The 18172-nt window shown below is 46.2% G+C and overlaps 2 protein-coding genes across 6 annotated transcripts in view; both read left to right on the top strand.

Annotated features, from left to right (window-relative positions):
• Window positions 1-18172, top strand: part of ATP5MF (ATP synthase membrane subunit f) — a 140104-nt gene that overhangs the window by 36933 nt on the left and 84999 nt on the right. The gene's annotated exons all lie outside the window — the stretch shown is intronic.
• On the top strand, window positions 59-12213 carry FAM200A (family with sequence similarity 200 member A). Of its 4 annotated transcripts, none has more exons than XM_050784011.1 (2): window positions 59-338; window positions 10004-12213. In XM_050784011.1, the coding sequence occupies exon 2, from the start codon at window positions 10103-10105 to the stop codon at window positions 11822-11824; it is 1722 nt and encodes a 573-aa protein (XP_050639968.1). In that variant the 5' UTR covers window positions 59-338; window positions 10004-10102; the 3' UTR covers window positions 11825-12213. The 4 variants fall into 4 exon arrangements, with proteins under 4 accessions (XP_050639968.1, XP_050639969.1, XP_050639967.1 ...); XM_050784012.1 differs by having other exon boundaries at window positions 59-288; XM_050784010.1 differs by lacking the exon at window positions 59-338 and adding an exon at window positions 4915-6210.

Here is an 18172-nt window from a genome sequence, read left to right on the forward strand (position 1 = left end):
GAGGGTCCCGGATGTGGGTAAAAGCCCAGGATGAGGGCCCCGGATGTGAGTGAGGGCCCCGGATGAGGAACTCGGATGAGGAGCTGGGCCCGCGCGTGCAGGCTTTAAAGGCTCGTTTTCGCAGCTTTTCCACGTCTTTTTCCGGTCCTACCGCCCTCCATCCTAACTCACTGGGCTTCTCTAGCCGTTATACCAGCAATGACTGCGACCAATGTTGGGAAAGCGCTCCCGGGGCCTCTCCCTGACGCTAGCCCACCCTTGAGACTCGGAGGCGGCCCGACCCTGTGGGTGCGTGTCGTGGGGTGAGGAGGAATGGCCGACCTAATGGTCCCGCTTCCGTGAGTAGCACAGGGGTGCCTGCTCAGAGTGTGGTACTACGCTGACTCGTAGAAGGCGAGGATTGCGGGGCCTGGGTGAGATGGGACCCACTAAGTCGTGGGATCGAAATCTCAGTAGGTCCTTGGGGAAAGCGGGGACGGGAGGGGAGATGAGCAGATTGGAATGGAACCGAGAGAGACTGAGGAGACTGATAGTTGCGCCCCTGGTGGGAAGACTAAAATCTGTGCAGAAACAGGGATAGGCAAAAGCATGGTGCACGGGCAGGACAGGTAGAGCGCCGGGACAGAAACTCTTAGGACATTGTGACCCCTTGCTGATCCTGGATCCTTAAACAATATGTTTTGTGGATGGAGCTAATCTGCGAGGCATAGGCAAGCGTCTTAGAGAATCCAAAAAGTGATTTGGGAGGAACTTCAGCTATTACTACTTTGTTTAAGCAAATCAAATGCTATTCTTTAATGTTACTTGACATTTCAAATTAAATACAAGAAAACCTGAAGTGTGGCATTTTATATATTTTTTCAAATTGTATCAGCTTCTTGGAGATTCTGATATTCATTTGCCCTCTTTCCCCCTAAGTATCGACCTAACCTAAATTCATACTATGACACAGTCTCTCTAATCTGCAGTACTTGTCACAGTGGAGTCAGGATCAGAGAAGGAAAATACACGGCTTAGTCCATTTCATGCTGGAGGGCTCCAATTAGAAACTTTTCCTTGTGTTGAATAGAAATACACCCCCGGTGATGTCTAGCTATTGTTCCTATTGACAGGTCCCGAGGACAATAGATGACACAGTACTTCCTCCTCTTCATAACGGCTATTTTAATGTGCTAGGAGAGCTAAAGGTTTGGAGTTATTTCCTGAGTTGCCATTTCCCCACCTCAGAACCCTTCACAGTTGTACCTATTAGCAAAGTGATGGGAAACCATTTCAGCAGCAGAGGTGAGTGAGCTATGACAGTGAGGCACACTGCGTCCAAGTTTTAGCTGACTGGGGCTGTTGGCTCCAGTGAGAGGACCACAAAAGGCACCCACTTAAAGAGGCCACTTCCCACCAATACTCATCGAAACATAACAAAGAGTCCTAAGAAACAGAAGCTACTATTTTGCTTTTGAGCAAAATTTTCTTTTAACAGTTTGCCAGATGACACCGGTGGCAACAACTCAGAAAGTTGTTATCTTTTTTCTTTTTTGTTTTGTTGTTGTTGAGACAGAGTCTTGCTTTGTCGCCCAGGCTGGAGTGCAGTGGCGTGATCTCAGCTCACTGCAACCTCTAGCTCCCGGGTTCAAGCGATTTCCCTGCCTCAGCCTCCAGAGTAGCTGGGATTACAGGCGGGTGCCACCACACCCGGCTAATTTTTGTATTTTTAGTACAGATGGGGTTTCACCAGGCTGGTCTCAAACTCCTGACCTCAGGTGATCTGCCCACCTTGGCCTCCCAAAGTGCTGGGATTACAGGTGTGAGCCACCGCACCTAGCCTATTTTGTTTTTTTAGTGCAAATTAACAAACTGATTCTGGCCGGGCGCGGTGGCTCAAGCCTGTAATCCCAGCACTTTGGGAGGCCGAGACGGGCGGATCACGAGGTCAGGAGATCGAGACCATCCTGGCGAACACGGTGAAACCCCGTCTCTACTAAAAAATACAAAAAAACTAGCTGGGCGAGGTGGCGGGCGCCTGTAGTCCCAGCTACTCGGGAGGCTGAGGCAGGAGAATGGCGTAAACCCGGGAGGCGGAGCTTGCAGTGAGCCGAGATCCGGCCACTGCACTCCAGCCTGGGCGACAGAGCCAGACTCCATCTCAAAAAAAAAAAAAAAAAAAAAAAAAAAAAAAAACTGATTCTAAAGTTTATAGAGAAGTGCTAAGGATTTAGAATTGCCAAAACAATTTTGAAAAAGAATAAAATTGGAATGCTTCTATACTTTTAAGATTTTTTCCTAAAGCTACAATAATCAAGACGATATGGTATCAGCATAAAGATAGACAAATAGATCAATAGAGCAGAACAGAAAGTCCAAAAATATCAGGGTGCATTTCTTAAAGAAGAAAAAAGTCCAGAAATAGGCCTAGATACATACAATAGCTGTTTTATAAATTACTAAGGTAATTCTGCATCTAGCTAAGCTGAAAATTAGGCCGAGGATCTGTTTATAACAGTGACAGTGATGCAAAGGAGACCAATTGTGCATACTCGGCAGGTCCCCTGAGTCAAAGTCGTGGCTCATACAGGGAGAGGGTGGGATCCTGAGACCTGTTCTCTGTCACAGTGTAGTCTGCAGGAACTTTACTCAACCATCATGATGGTCCACATATTGATGACAAATGCTAATAGTACCCAGTGGGCAGCAAGTGACAAGGGTCATAGATATCCTAGTAAAACTTCTTACTAAGGCAGTACAGAAACCTGAAGATATGGGCACTTACCAAATGGATGAAGTTTTGGTGGGGTCCAGTGGTTTGGGGACATCACCCAAAGGTAAAATTTGTTCCACTTTGCACCCTCTAATCCCAAAGAAATTGGTACAGGTCCTGGTGGGACCCTTTGGATTTGGGAGGTAGCGTATTCTGCACCTGAGAAAACTGTTCCAACACATGTATTAGGTGACCTAAAAGGCTTCTACTTTTTATTTATTTATTTATTTATTTATTTATTTATTTATTTTTCTTGACACAGAGGCTTGCTCTGTAGCCCAGGCTGGAGTACAGTGCTGTGATCTCGGCTCACTGCAACCTCCACTTTCTGGATTCAAGCAATTCTCCTGCCTCAGCTTCCCTAGTAGCTGGGATTACAGGTGCCTGACATCACGCCCAGCATTTTTGTATTTTAGTAGAAGAGGAGTTTCACCATGTTGGCCAGGCTGATCTTGAACTCCTGACCTCAAGCAATCCACCCACCTCAGCCTCCCAAAGTGCTGGGATTACAGGCATGAGCCACTATGCCTGGCAGTTTCCACTTTTTATTGAGGCAAGAGAGAGCTCTATAGTAAATTCAAGCAACAGTGCAAGCTTACTTGCAAATTCATTGGTTCCAGAAATATCCTTGATGGATACAGGTGCTGTATGCAGTCGCTGGCAAACCCCAATAGGAGAGTACATTTGTGTGCTAGGGCTCCCATAACAAAGTACCACAAACTGGGTGGCTTAAACAACAGAAATCTGTTGGTTCACAGTCTGGAGGCTAGAAGTCAGAAATTAAGGTGTGGTTCCTATTGAGGCTGTGAGAAGCAATCTGTCCATGCCTCTCTCCTAGTTTCTGGGGGTTTGCTGCATGTCTTTTGCATTCCTTGTCTTTACCCAGTCTTTACCCTCATCTTCATTTGGCATTCTCCCTGCTTGCTACGTCCAAACTTCCCTTTTTTATGAGGATACCAGTCATTAGATGAGGGACCCACCCTAATCCGCTATGACCTCATCTTAAGTAATTACGTCTGCAAGGCTCCTATTGCCAAATAAGATCACATTCTGAGGTATCAGAGGCTAGAACTTCAACATATTAATTGGGGATGAGGTGGAGGTACAATTCAACCCATAATAGAGTCACAGCAGGCTGGGCACAGTGGCTCACTCCTGTGATCCCAGCACTTCGGGAGGCCGAGGCGGGCGGATCACGAGGTCAGGAGATTGAGACCATCCTGGCTAACACGGTGAAACCCCATCTCCACTAAAAATACAAAAAATCAGCCAGGCGTGGTGGCGGGCGCCTGTAGTCCCAGCTACTCGGGAGGCTGAGGCAGGAGAGTGGCGTGAACCTGGGAGGCGGCGCTTGCAGTGAGCCGAGATCGTGCCACTGCACTCCAGTCTGGGCAACAGAGCGAGCCTCTGTCTCAAAAAAAAATAATAATAATAATCACAGCACAAATACCTAAGATTCTGGAGCAAGGTCATGCCTTCTAAGGCAAAAAAAAACACGTTTCCAAGCTCCCATGTCACTTACCTCTGCTCTACTGCCACCTCTCCCATAAACTTAACACCTATGGCCTTATAGAAGTTCCCTACAACTAACTGATGGAGACAGAAGAGCCTTGGCCTCTTCAAAGATTGGAGATTGGGTCAGTTCACCATGTTGGCATCTTCCAGAAACAGACTGTTCCTTCATTCCAGACCCACTTGAGTTGCCCTGAAGCATACTGGTGAAGAGAAATTACCTCAGTGAGCAATGGTACATTTAGTCACCCATGCCATATTTTGGAGAAGGTAGCCTAAGGTACGGATATGCATTGACTCCTGGGCAGTGATGAATGACTTGGCTTGTTGGTTAGGGGCCATCTTATTGTTTATGCAATAGGCTTATGAACAGAGACCATGGTAGCAGGGATAGAGGCTGTGTGTGGTCCCAACAATATGGGCTACCTCTTATTTTTTCATTTTTCTTTTTTTTTTGAGATGGAGTCTCGCCCTGTTGCCCAGGCTGGAGTGCAGTGGTGTGATCTCGGCTCACTGCAGCCTGCTGGGTTCAAGCAGTTCTCCTGCCTCAGCCTCCCGAGTAGCTGGGACTACAGGCGCATGCCACCATGCCCAGCTAATTTTTGTATTTTTAGTTGAGATGGGGTTTCACCATGTTGCTCAGGCTGGTCTTGAACTCCTGACCTTGTGATGTACCCACCTTGGGCTCCCAAAGTGCTGGGATTACAGGCGTGGGCCACCGTGCCCGGCCAATATGGGCTACCTCTTACCAAGGCTGATGTAACTCCCACCATGGTGGAGCGTCCAGCCTGCCAGCACTGGAGACCAACACTTAGTCTTGGGGATACCAGCTACCACCAGGTTGAGTGCATCAGATCCCCTTTACCTTGGAATGGGCATCAATTTGTTCTTACCAGAAATGATATATACTCTAAATGAGCTTGTCTTCCCCAACTACTTTGCCTCCAGCAGTACCACCATCTGAGAGCTTACAGGGTGCTTTATCCATTGACATACCTGAAACTAAGGAACCCATTGATAACCAAGGAGGTGTGACAGTGAACTCGAAGCTACAAAATTAATGGTGCATACTCATCATCCAGAAGCAGCTAGCCAGATAGGACTTTGGAATGGCCTGTTGAAGACTGGGCTAAATTGCCGACTAAGATGTAATGCCTTGCAAAGTTGGGAGCAGTTCTTCAGGATATGGTATATGCACTGATATGCATTGGGCCAAAATGGATATATAGTATTGTGTCTCCAGTAGAACTACGTGCATACAGGAGTAGCCTCTATTACTATCACACCCAGCCACTCACCTGTAGAATTTGTGCCTCCTAGCTCTGAAATCTGGAGCCAGCTGGGTTATGATTCTCATTTCCAGGAAGAACATTTCCTTTAGGAGACATTAAATTGTTCCACTGAACTGAAAACAGAACACCACCAGGCCACTTTGAGTTTCTTGTGCCAGCAGGTCCGTAGGCAAAGAAAGGAGTCGTTATAGAGATGCCCACAATTCCTGCCACACACACAACATAAATACAAAATCATATACCCAGTCAGCTGCATTCAGTAATCTGCCTTCCTGGATCCTTTAGGCACTTCAGTGTAGGAATGGGGACAGGGGTGGGGAGGAGAGACTGTTTTAGACAAGAAAAATACAGTGCGTAGCAATGTAATGGCTCTTAGAGATGACTTGGAACACTGGAAGGAAATATGAGGATGTATCTGGAGGAGTAAGTTCTGAGACTATGATGTCATCAAGGAGGACTATAGGTTAGAGGGCCAGCCAGTGATAAAGGAGCAAAGATTGGACTTGACGGTGCCGTAGGAGGAAAAAAATATATATATATGGAGCAAAGACACAGTCAAGTGGATTACTGAGAAGACTCATGGGGAAGTAGAAAATGGCAACCACAGCAAGATCAAACCCCAAAAGGAATGGAGCATTAGTCAGGGCCTAGAAGGTAATTCGGGATACCACGTAATCAGAGGCTCTGTAGCAGGTAGCAGTTCCTTTTGTGGGCTTTTCTCTTGTTGGGCTGTACCACAGACTTGCCCAGAACTTTTAGAGTCATGTCACAGCATTCAAGGTTTCAGTTACTGTTTTATAAAAGGTGAAGTTATGCTTGATCCAATCATTGAAGCCTTAATACAATAACACTTTGACAGCAAAAACGCCTCAAATTTCTTCACCGTCGCTAATCTGAAAACTCCCTGGAAACATAAGGCAAACTCAGAATTTTGTAACTATTTAGTGTTGGAAAGAACGTCTGTTGCCTATAGATCAAATATTTGAAAATACTACCTATTCAACTGGCAATACATACATAATCAGCATCTCAAGAGACAACCTCTTGGTTTTGTGAAGCCATTTATTCTTGATCCTGTCTCCACCCTCGTTTCATTCAGCTCCTCTGCCACAGACAATCACTATTTTTATTGTAACTATTAAAATTATTGTCATTAAGAAAAATAGAAGGAATATATAAGTATCTGAGCAGGGCGGTATAAAAGGAAATTCGTCCCTTTTTCCCCACCCCGCGCACCTCCTCAGAGCGGACAAGCTGAGGACCACGACCCCCAAACCCGGGATTAGAGCCCTACACAGGAATGCTAAGTCCTCCCGCGATCCTAGAGAGGACCGCGAAGGGGAGCGCAGCTCCGGAAGGCGGGTGTGACGCACTTCCGGCTTCTGTGACGCTTTCCCTGGGTTCTGACGTCCAGGGGACCTAGATCTGAGTCCAGCGCTCCTGGTCCCCAAAGTCACAACCGGTTCTATCCCAGCACCCCAGACGTCTCCGGGCGGGGACAGAGTTGGGCGTGCACGGCTGTGTCCTGCAATCCGCTCGCCACGACCGCCCCGGACAGAGTGGAAGCGGGTCCGTGCCCCTGTCCCTCGCGTCAGCCTCGGCGGTGGCAAGCGCTGTCCCTCAGCAGAGGCGTCCCTGGATACAGGTGGGAAGGGAACGAAGTTTTGGTTTCCGGATTGGAATGAGACATTCCTGGGACTGGGGAGAGGCGGTCTGCGTGTCCCTTCTGGACCCCGAGTCCTGGTTTTTTACCCTAAAGACGCGCGGACAAAATGACCCCAGTCAGATATCTCTGCTCCCCAGTTGTCCCCACTGGTTTTTCTTGTGGTGGGGAGTTTTTGGTTTCCTATGTACCCCAAGTTGTAAAATTCGGGCGATCTTACATGATACCGAGTGCCATTGGCGTTATAATTTTTTTTATTCAGATGGGCTTGTTAAGCCAGTGTCCGCGGATGATATGTTCACCCTCAAACCCACCACCATTATGGTGGTGATTAGAGTGAAGGTCGGGCGCAGTGGCTCACGCCTGTAATCCCAGCACTTTGGGAAGCCTAGGCGGGCGAATCACTTGAGGCCAGGAGTTCCAAAATCAGTCTTGCCTCCTTAGTGAAACCCTGTCTCTACTAGAAATACAGAAAATTAGGCGTGGCGACACACGCCTGTAATCCCAGCTACTTGGGAGGCTGAGGCAGGAGAATCGCTTGAACCCAGGAGGTGGAGGTTGCAGTGAGCCGAGATCGTGTCACTGCACTCCAGCCTGGTGACAGAGTGAGACTCTGTCTCAAAAACAAACAAACAAAAAAGAACGTTTGAAGCCTACAAAGAAATAAAGAAGTGATTTGGATGTAATAGGGAAAGATTATTTACACTTCACCCTTTCAGTTTCAAGACTACAGGAAGGGGTTTTTTGTTTGTTTATTTTGTGTTTGTTTTGTGTCTGTGTGGTCTTGTTTTTTTGTTTTGTTTTGTTTTGTTTTGTTTGTTTTTTGTTTTTTGAGACGGAGTCTTGCTCTGTCGCCCAGCCTGGAGTTCAGTGGCGCAATCTCGGCTGACTGCAGCCTCCAGCGCCAGGGTTCAAGCTTTTCCTGCCTCAGCTTCCTGAGTAGCTGAGATTATAGGCGCTCGCCACCATGCCCGGCTGATTTTTGTACTTTTAGTAGAGACGGGGTTTCACCATGTTGGCCAGGCTGGTCTCAAACTCCGGACCACAGGTGATCCGCCCGCCTTGGCCTCCCAAAGTGCTGGGATTACAGGCGTGAGCCACCGCACCCTGCCAGGAAGGGTTTTAAATGAGCAGTTTCGGGCATGGGAGGTTTTCAGTTGTGGGAAGTATCAGTGCTTTATTTTACACTGAGGGGTAAAGGAGAGAAGGGAATTTGTGGACGATGCAGCAGACCATTGGCGAATGGTACCAGTTCTGCCATTGATGTTCTTGGGTGGAACACATAGACCCACCAAGTCTCAAAAGTGTCCTAAGTAAAATAGATTATCTCAAGGTCTCTTCCAATTTTGGAATTCACTGGTAGACTGAATTTAACATTCAGCTAGGCAAAACCTACTGCCCCATGTTCATTTCCAGTTGTGCCACCAACATACAGAAAGTTACTTGCATTTTTGAGAGGCTGAGTGGTACCAAAGAAAAAATGGGGTTCGTTGTCCAGGTGCGGTGGCTCTCGCTTGTAATCCCAGCACTTTGGGAGGCCAAGGCGGATGGATCACGAGGTCAGGAGTTCGAGACCAGCCTGGCCAACATGGTGAAATCCTGTCTCTACTAAAAAAAAAAAAAAAAAAAATTAGCCGGGCGTGGTGGCGGGCACCTGTAATCCCAGCTACTCAGGAGGCCAAGGCAGGAGAATCACTTGCACCCAGAAGGCAGAGGTTGCAGTGAGCCAAGATTGTGCCACTGCGCTCGAGCCTGGGCGACAGACCAAGACTCCGCCTCAAAAAGGAGAAGAAAAAAATGGGGCTCGTTTAGTAAAGTCAGGCAGTATCTTTAAATCCACTAAGCTCACATGAATGGTGAAATATTGCAGTGTACTAAAAGCAAACAAACAAATGAAGGTGTTTTCTCAATCCCGTGTGTTGTAGAAATCTCATTCTCTCTCCAGAATAATTCATGGATCTATGTAACATGAACATGTTTCAGTATTCATAATACTAACTATACAGCTTAATTTCTTATTTTTAAGAAATAAATACAAGTTCTAATTTTTTTCCCTATGCCCCAGTGGATCATATTGTATACCCTACTTTGATGATCATTTTTAAGAGTGACCAGATCAGCCAGGCACAGTGACTCATGCCCCTGTAATCCCAGCACTTTGGGAGGCTGAAGCAGGTGGATCATCTGAGGTCAGGAGTTCAAGACCAGTCCTGACCAACATGGAGAAACCCCATCTCTACTAAAAATACAAAATTAGACAGGTGTGGTGGCACATGGCCTGTAATTCCAGCTATTTGGGAGGCAGAGGCAGGAGGAGAATCACTTGAACCTGGGAGGCAGAGGTTGCTGTGAGCCGAGATCACGTCATTGCACTCCAGCCTGGGCAACAAGAGCGACACTCCGTCTCAAAAAAAAAAAAGAATGACCAGATCACTTTTTAGAGTTGGCAGTGTAGCAGCACATTTAGGACACTGGCTTCAGAGTTGGATTTGAGTGCTAGTTCTGTACTTACTGTGGGTTGTTAGACACATTTAATCTTTCTGAAGTTTTATTTTTCATCTATAATATAAGAATAGTAATTATGTGAACTTCATTAGGTTTCCCTGGGTATTAAATGAGTGGTGTATATAGTATGCCAAATCTCCCTGACACACACAGACAACATGAATGACAGTTACTCATCATTTACCACTACATTTAGTGAATTGTTTTGTATGAGTTGTTAGCAGCCCAGCCATACCATGTTGCTTTTTAATACTGCTGTTACGTTTTTCTACCTTGCAGGATAGCAAAACCTGATCTCATAAAACCTAGGTCACAAAGGACAGCCCTGCAAAACAGACGCTATTTGGATCAAGTGAGCCAGTTCCTGGAACCTGAATAATGACTCCTGAATCAAGGGATACTACAGATTTGTCTCCACGGGGTACCCAGGAGATGGAAGGCATCGTGGTAGTGAAGGTGGAGGAGGAAGATGAAGAAGACCATTTTCAAAAGCAAAGAAACAAAGTAGAGTCATCGTCACAAGTTCTCAGTCGCTCTACAACCATGAATGAGAGAGCCTTATTATCATCATATTTAGTTGCATATAGAGTGGCAAAGGAGAAAATGGCTCACACGGCGGCTGAAAAAATTATCCTTCCAGCATGTATGGACATGGTACGGACAATTTTTGATGACAAATCAGCTGATAAACTAAGAACTATACCTCTTAGTGATAATACAATATCTCGTCGAATCTGTACGATTGCAAAACATTTGGAAGCAATGCTTATTACGCGGCTGCAGTCTGGTATAGACTTTGCAATCCAACTTGATGAGAGCACTGATATTGCAAGTTGTCCCACACTCTTGGTCTATGTCAGATATGTGTGGCAAGATGATTTCGTAGAGGATCTCTTATGTTGTTTAAATTTAAATTCACATATAACTGGATTAGATTTATTTACTGAATTAGAAAACTGCATTGTTGGTCAGTATAAATTAAACTGGAAACATTGTAAAGGAATTTCAAGTGATGGAGCAGCCAATATGACCGGAAAACACAGCAGACTTACTGAAAAATTGTTAGAAGCAACCCACAACAATGCTCTTTGGAATCACTGTTTTATTCATCGAGAAGCTTTGGTATCCAAAGAAATTTCACCAAGTCTAATGGATGTATTGAAAAAGGCAGTGAAAATTGTTAATTTTATTAAAGGAAGCTCACTGAATAGCCGACTTCTCGAAATACTTTGTTCAGAGATTGGAGTTAACCATACCCACTTACTGTTTCATACAGAAGTTCGTTGGCTTTCTCAAGGAAAGGTATTGAGCAGAGTATATGAACTCAGAAATGAGATTTACATTTTTCTCATTGAAAAGCAATCTCATTTGGCAAATATTTTTGAAAACAACATTTGGGTAACCAAATTGGCATATTTAAGTGATATTTTTGGCATTCTTAATGAATTAAACCTGAAAATACAGGGGAAAAACAATGATATATTTCAGTATCTTGAACATATTCTAGGATTCCAAAAGACATTATTATTTTGGCAAGCAAGACTTAAAAGTAACCGCCCTAGCTACTATATGTTTCCAACATTATTGCAACACATCGAAGAGAACATTATTAACGAAGACTGCTTAAAAGAAATAAAATTAGAGATATTGTTGCATCTCACTTCTTTGTCTCAAACTTTTAATTATTACTTTCCAGAAGAGAAATTTGAATCATTAAAGGAAAATATTTGGATGAAAGATCCATTTGCTTTTCAAAACCCAGCATCAATAATTAAGTTAAACTTGGAGCCTGAAGAAGAGAATGAATTATTGCAGCTCAGTTCATCATTCACACTAAAGAATTATTATAAGACATTAAGTTTATCAGCATTTTGGATTAAGATTAAAGATGAATTTCCACTACTAAGTAGGAAGAGTATATTGCTGTTACTACCATTCACAACTACTTATTTGTGTGAACTAGGATTTTCAATCTTGACACGATTAAAAACAAAGAAGAGAAATAGGCTCAACAGTGCACCGGACATGCGGGTAGCATTATCTTCATGTGTTCCTGACTGGAAGGAACTTATGAACAGACAAGCACACCCATCACATTAAATAAAATCTTTACAAAATTCTGTGTTTAGTCGGGTGTGGTGGCTTACGCCTGTAATCCCAGCACTGGGGAAACGGAGGTGGGCAGATCACTTGAGATCGGGAGTTCGAGACTAGCCTGGCCAACATGGTGAAACCCCATCTCTACTAAAAATACAAAACTTAGCCAGGCGTGGTGGTACATGGCTGCAGTCCCTGTTACCTGGGTGCCTAAGGCAGGAGAATCTCTTAAACCAGAGATTGCAGTGAGCTGAGATAATCCCACTGCGTTCCAGCCTGGGCAACAGAGTGAGACTCCATCTCAAAAACAAAAAAAAATTATATCTGTACTTTTAAAGGGATTTTGCAGTATATTGTATTTAAATGTTAATAAAATTATATTTGCAATTAGGTTTTTATTTTTCTACATAGTATGTTTCATGAAACTCAGTTACATGAATGTGTGTATGTGTAGAAGATGATTATATAAAATATATGTCCTTCTGTGAATTACTGTCAAGAATTTTGAAAACTAAGAGGCCAGCACAGTGGCTCACACCTGTAATCCCAGCACTTTGGGAGGCCAACGTGGGTGGATTGCTTGTGCCCAGGAGTTTTGAGACCCGCCTGGGCAACACATTCAAATCCCATCTCTACAAAAAATACAAAAATTTAGCCAGGCTTGGTGGTGCGCACCTTTAGTACCAGCTTCTTGGGAGGCTGAGGTGGGAGGATCATGAGCCCAGCAGGTCGAGGCCACAGTGAGCTGTGATCGTGCCACTGCCCTCTAGCCTGAGCAACAGAGCGAGACTCTGTCTTGAAAAAAAGTTTTTTTAAGTACTGCTTTGCTTTTTTTTTTTTTTTTTTTTTTTTTTTTTTTGAGACAGGGTTTCACTCTTATTGCCCAAGCTGGAGTGCAGTGGTGCAATCTCGGCTCACTGCAACCTCCACCTCCTGGGTTCAAGCGATTCTCCTGCCTCAGCCTCCGGAATAGTTGGGATGACAGGCAAGCGCTACCATGCCCAGTTAACTTTTTTTGTATTTTTGGTAGAAACAGGGTTTCACCGTGTTAGCCAGTCTAGTCTCAAACTCCTGACCTCAGGTGATCAGCCCGCCTCGGCCTCCCAAAGTGCTGGGGTTACAGGCGTGAGCCACCGGGCTGGTGTAAATAGTGCTTTTAACACTTTATTTTTATACCCAAATCTGTTCCCCTGTCCACCGCCATCGGCTTGCTTCCTCTTTTCCATCAGAACCTTGTTGACATTCAGTTACTCCCTGTCTATGTGCTTGTCCTTTTTTGTCCTAATTCCAGGAAGTGAGTCTTTTTTTTTTTTTTTTTTTTTGGACAGAATTTTGCTCTTGTTGCCCAGGATGGAGTGCTACTTTTTTGTATTTTTAGTAGAGACAGGGTTTCACCATTTTGGTCAGGCTGGTCTCTAACTCCTGACCTCAGGTGATCCACCTCGGCCTCCCAAAGTGCTGAGATTACAGGCATGAGCCACCGCGCACCACCGGAAGTGAGTCTTAATGCCTGTCTTGGTTTAACACCATGCTGGGTTTTTTTAGATGGGTAAGTGTTACAATTTAGCTAATGAGACGTTTAGGCCATCTGTTGGGATATCTCTTGACTTCCCCTGTTCTCAAAAAGGACGCAAGAGACCAGGTGCGGTGGCTGCCACCTGTAATCCCAGCACTTTGAGAGACCAAGGCGGTGGATTACTTGAGGTCAGGAGTTACAAAAATTAACTGGGTGTGGTGGTGGGTGCCTGTAATCTCAGCTACTCAGGAGGCTGAGGCAGGAGAATCACTTGAACCTGAGAGGCAGAAGTTGCAGTGAGCCAAGATTTTGCCACTGCGCTCCAGCCTGGGCAACAGAATGAGACTTCATCTCAAAAACAAAAACAAAGGCCAGGCACAGTGGCTCACACCCGCAATCCCAGTGCATTGGGAGGCCGAGGCAGGCAGATCGTGAGATCAAGAGATTGAGATCATCCTGGCTAACATGGTGAAACCCCATCTCTACTAAAAATGCAAAAAAAATAGCCAGGTGTGGTGGCGCATGCCTATAATCTCAGCTACTTGGGAGACTGAGGCAGGAGAATAGCTTGAACCCAGGAGGCAGAGGTCGCAGTGAGTGGAGATCGCACCACTGTACTCCAGCCTGGCAACAGAGCGAGACTCCATCTCAAAAAAAAAAAAAAAAACCGAACACAGGAAAGAAGATAGATGATGATGGTGTTTTGTTTTGCTTTGTTTTGTTTTGAGACAGGGTCTCATTCCATCACCCAGCTGGAATGCACTTTGCAATCAGGGCTTACTGTAGCCTTTCCAGGCTCAAGCGATCTTCCTGCCTCATCATTTTTATTTTTTGTAGAGACGGATCTCACTGTGTTGCCCAGGCTGTCCTTGACTTCTGGCCTCAGGTGGTCCTCCTGCCTCAGCCTTCCGAAGTGCTGGAATTACAGATGTGAGCCACTGAGACTGGCCTGAAATCCAATTTTTAATGTTGCCTCAAAGATACCGAAAACATGGTGAGGGACAAATGGTATGTCCGTGGGACACATCAGACAGTGACTGTCGATTTGCTAGTTTAGCCATTCACTGGGGTACAAGGTGAAGCCTGAAGTTTTCTCAACTTCAGACTTGAAGTTAAAGTGCTTCTCTCCACTTCCAGGGATTGGCGCCCCTGTGCCAGACAGAGCAAACAGGAGGTAGGAGGTAGCTGCTCTTCGACCCCTTTCTCCTTTTCCTTGGCCGTCTGCAGCCACACCACACTTGGTCCCCACGCTGACCAGCTAAGGGTGTGTTGAGCCCGCCTGAGGTCCAAGCCTTCCCTCTGCCCAGAGCTGGGGACCCCTGTCCAGTGGGCACTCCTGCTCACAGACCCTTGGTATTAGGTGGCTCCTTCCTAGACCGCGGACAGAACTTGGGCCTCAGAACCAACACCGGGGCACAAACCACTACTCAGGGCTGCTTCCTGGGATGGGGAAGAAAGGCTTTGGGAGTGGGCACACCAGGGCACAGGGCACTTCTCCTCCAGGTCCTTAGCCCGGCCACCCCGGTCCTTCAAGTGGCAGGAATGACCCAGACTGCCCTTGGCTGAGCGCCGTTGTGAGCTGGTGCCTCTGCCTCGGCCACAGTCGCAATGGCGGAAAATCCAGAGCCAGAACTGTAGTTATGCAAAAGACTGTGGTGCTCCATACCCACCCTGGGTGGCGAGGCCTGCAGGCGAGCATTGTGTGCATGCGGTTGGCGCCTGCAGTGAACACGTCCATCCCCCACCCCAGGTTGCCCCATGCACCTGCCCTACCCAACGGCCTCACCCGGGCGAGCGCGCGGCACAAACAAAAGGGACGGTGAGGCGCCTGGACCCCAACCCGGAGACGCTGAAATTAGGGTTTTTGACGTGGGACAGGTGGAACTGGAGTTAGAAGGTGAGTGTTAGCAGAAAGTCCCGTAGACAGGAGACCCAAGTTAGTCGTGGGACTGTCACTACCTAACTGAAGTGGCCCAAGATTTCGGTGAGGCTATAGTTTTTTTTTTCTTTTCCTTGTTTTTTGGTGGGGCCTGGGGTAGGAGGGTGGCAGACAGACCCTTTCTCTGGTGCCCAGGTGGGCATGATGACAACTCACTGCAGTCTCAACCTCCAGGGCTCAAGTGATCCTCTCACCACAGCCTCTTGGGACTATAGGCATGTGCCACCACGCCCCGCTAATGTTGGTATTTTTTTTTTTTTTTTTTTTTTTGTGAAATGGAGTCTCACTCTGTCGCCCAAGCTGGAGTGCAGTGGCACGATCCCAGCTCACTGCAACCTCCATCTCCCGGGCTCAAGCAATTCTCCTGCTTCAGCCTCCTGAGTAGCTGGGATTACAGGCGCCCGCCACCATGTCTAGCTAATTTTTGTATTTTTGGTGGAGATGCGGTTTCACCATTGTTGGCTAGGCTGGTCTCGAACTCCTGACTTCAGGTGATCCACCCGTCTCAGCCTCCCAAAGTGCTGGGATTACAGGCGTGAGCCACTGCGCCCAGCCTCTAATGTTGGGTTTTTTGTTTTTTGGTTTTTTTTTTTTGTAGCAATGAGGTCTCGCTGTGTTGCCCAGGCTGGTCTTGAACTCCTGGGCTCAAGCAATCCTCCCACCTCGACCTCCTAAAGTGCTAGGATTACAAGCCTGAGCCACTGTGCCCGGTCCCCAGTCTTTTCCTAACCATTCTTTCGTACATGGATAAAAAAATACCTCCTGATAAATAAACATATATAATAGTACCTACCTAATGCAGTTATTGTGTGAAATAACTGAATTAATATATGTCATACACTTAGGAGACTGATTGATGTTTAGTAAGTGCTACACAAGTAATAAATGTTAAACAAAAGAGGATTATAAATGAGTAATTTCAATTAAATGAGGGACTGTAGAGAAGACTGTGAAAGAATCACAAAGATCTTTGTAGAGGAAGTAAATACATGGCAGGCTGTAAAATGGTCGTTCACAAGCAGTCCAGGCCGGGCGCAGTGGCTCATGCTTGTAATTCCAGCACTTTGGGAGGCCGAAGTGGGAGGATCAGTTAAGGTCAGGAGTTCAAGACCAGCCTGGCCAACATGGTGAAACCCCATCTCTACTAAAAATAAAAAAATTAGCTGGTCATGATGGCAGGCACCTGTAGTCCCAGCTACTCGGGAGGCTGAGGCAGGAGCATCACTTGAACCCAGGAGGCAGAGGTTGTAGTGAGCCAAGATCAAGCCACTGCACTCTAGCCTGGGTGACAGAGTAAGACTCTGTCTTAAAAAAAAAAAAAAATAGCTGAAGGCAGTGGCGGGCACCTGTAATCCCAGCTACTTGGGAGGCTGAAGTGGGAGAATTACTTGAACCTGGGAGGCGGAGGTTGCAGTGAGCTGAGATCACGCCTCTACACTCCAGCCTGGGCAACAGAGACTCCATCTCAAAAAAAAAGAAGCAGTCCATAAGTCCATATGAGCCTATGAAAAAGACCTTGCTCAGGGGTTGTTTTGACAGTCACCCAAAGCTACCTTCCTTCTAGCTTTGCCTTTGAGCTCTGTGAATTACTTCATTCAAAGAAACTTGCACTTAAACTGAATCTAATGCAATTGTTCCTGTTATTTTTTTCCCAGTTCCACACCCTATTTCAAGGCTAACACCTTCACTTTGTACTTTTGCCTTTGGATTCTAACGTGAAGAAGGAAAAGGCCTTCAAGGCAGAAAACGGTGAAAAAAATACCTGCCAGGACATTATGAGGAGAAACCAAACAATAAGCTGGCCATGATTTTGCAAGGTGGGCAAGGCCGGGAAGAGGAGATCAGGAGAGAGAGGTCCAATGTGAAGATGTGCACAGAGATGTCTGGAAAATAAGCCCAGAAAAAAATAGTCTTCATAATCCATATAGGGGAGAGTGGAAAAAACTTGGGCAGAGTTCTAACATGGTGTGCCATCACAAGACACATGCCAGAGAGAAGCCCTACCAGTGTAAAGAATGTAGGCCAGGCACGGTGGCTCACACCTGTAATCCCAGCACTTTGGGAGGCCGAGGCAGGCAGATCATGAGGTCAGGAGATCAAAGGCTAACACAGTGAGACCCCATCTCTACTAAAAATACAAAAAAATTATTCGGGCATGCTGGCGGGTGCCTATATAGTCCTAGCTACTCGAGAGGCTGAGGCAGAAGAATGGCATGAATCCAGGAGACGGAGCTTGCAGTGAGCCAAGATCACACCACACGGAACTTGCAGTGAGCCAAGATCACGCCATGCCACTGCACTCCAGCCTGAGCAACAGAGCAAGACTCCGTCTCAAAAAAAAAAAAAAAAAAAGAATGCAGGAAAAGCTCAGCCAGATCAGAGCTGAGAGTGCATACCCAGGAGAGGCCCCAAACATGTGACAAGTGCAAGAAGAGCTTTAGTTCTAACTCAGGCCTCACCATGAATCGCACCAGGGAGAGGTGATATCATTGCCTTGACTGTGAGAACACTTTACATGCACCACGGGGATGGTGCATGGAAGAATCCACACTGAGACCAAACTGTAACATGTAGGGAGAGTGGCAGAAGCTTCAGGCTGAGCTCAGCTCTCATCACTACCAGGTAGCTCCACTGAAGAGCAATTCCACCCTTATGGCGAGTGTGGGAAAAGCTTCAGGTCAAGCTCATGCTTCACTGTGCACCAAGGATCTGCCTGGGGAGAGATCCTGCAGTGCAATGGGTGTGAAAAGGCTTCCAGCCTCAGCATGACATTTGTGGTAGACAGAAAAGAAGCCCTGTAAATCCTGCAGGTAGGAAAGTTTGGGCCACAGCATTAGCTTAATTTTACATTATAGAATCTACCTGAGAGATAAACCTTATGACTGTCATGCATGGG

This window comes from Macaca thibetana, chromosome 3 (assembly GCF_024542745.1).
Source record: "Macaca thibetana thibetana isolate TM-01 chromosome 3, ASM2454274v1, whole genome shotgun sequence".
NCBI classification, from domain to species: Eukaryota; Metazoa; Chordata; class Mammalia; order Primates; family Cercopithecidae; genus Macaca; species Macaca thibetana.

Bases quoted from the DNA above. Each gene is read 5' to 3' on its own strand.
- FAM200A (XM_050784011.1), top strand. From the start codon at position 10,103: ATGACTCCTGAATCAAGGGATACTACAGATTTGTCTCCACGGGGTACC.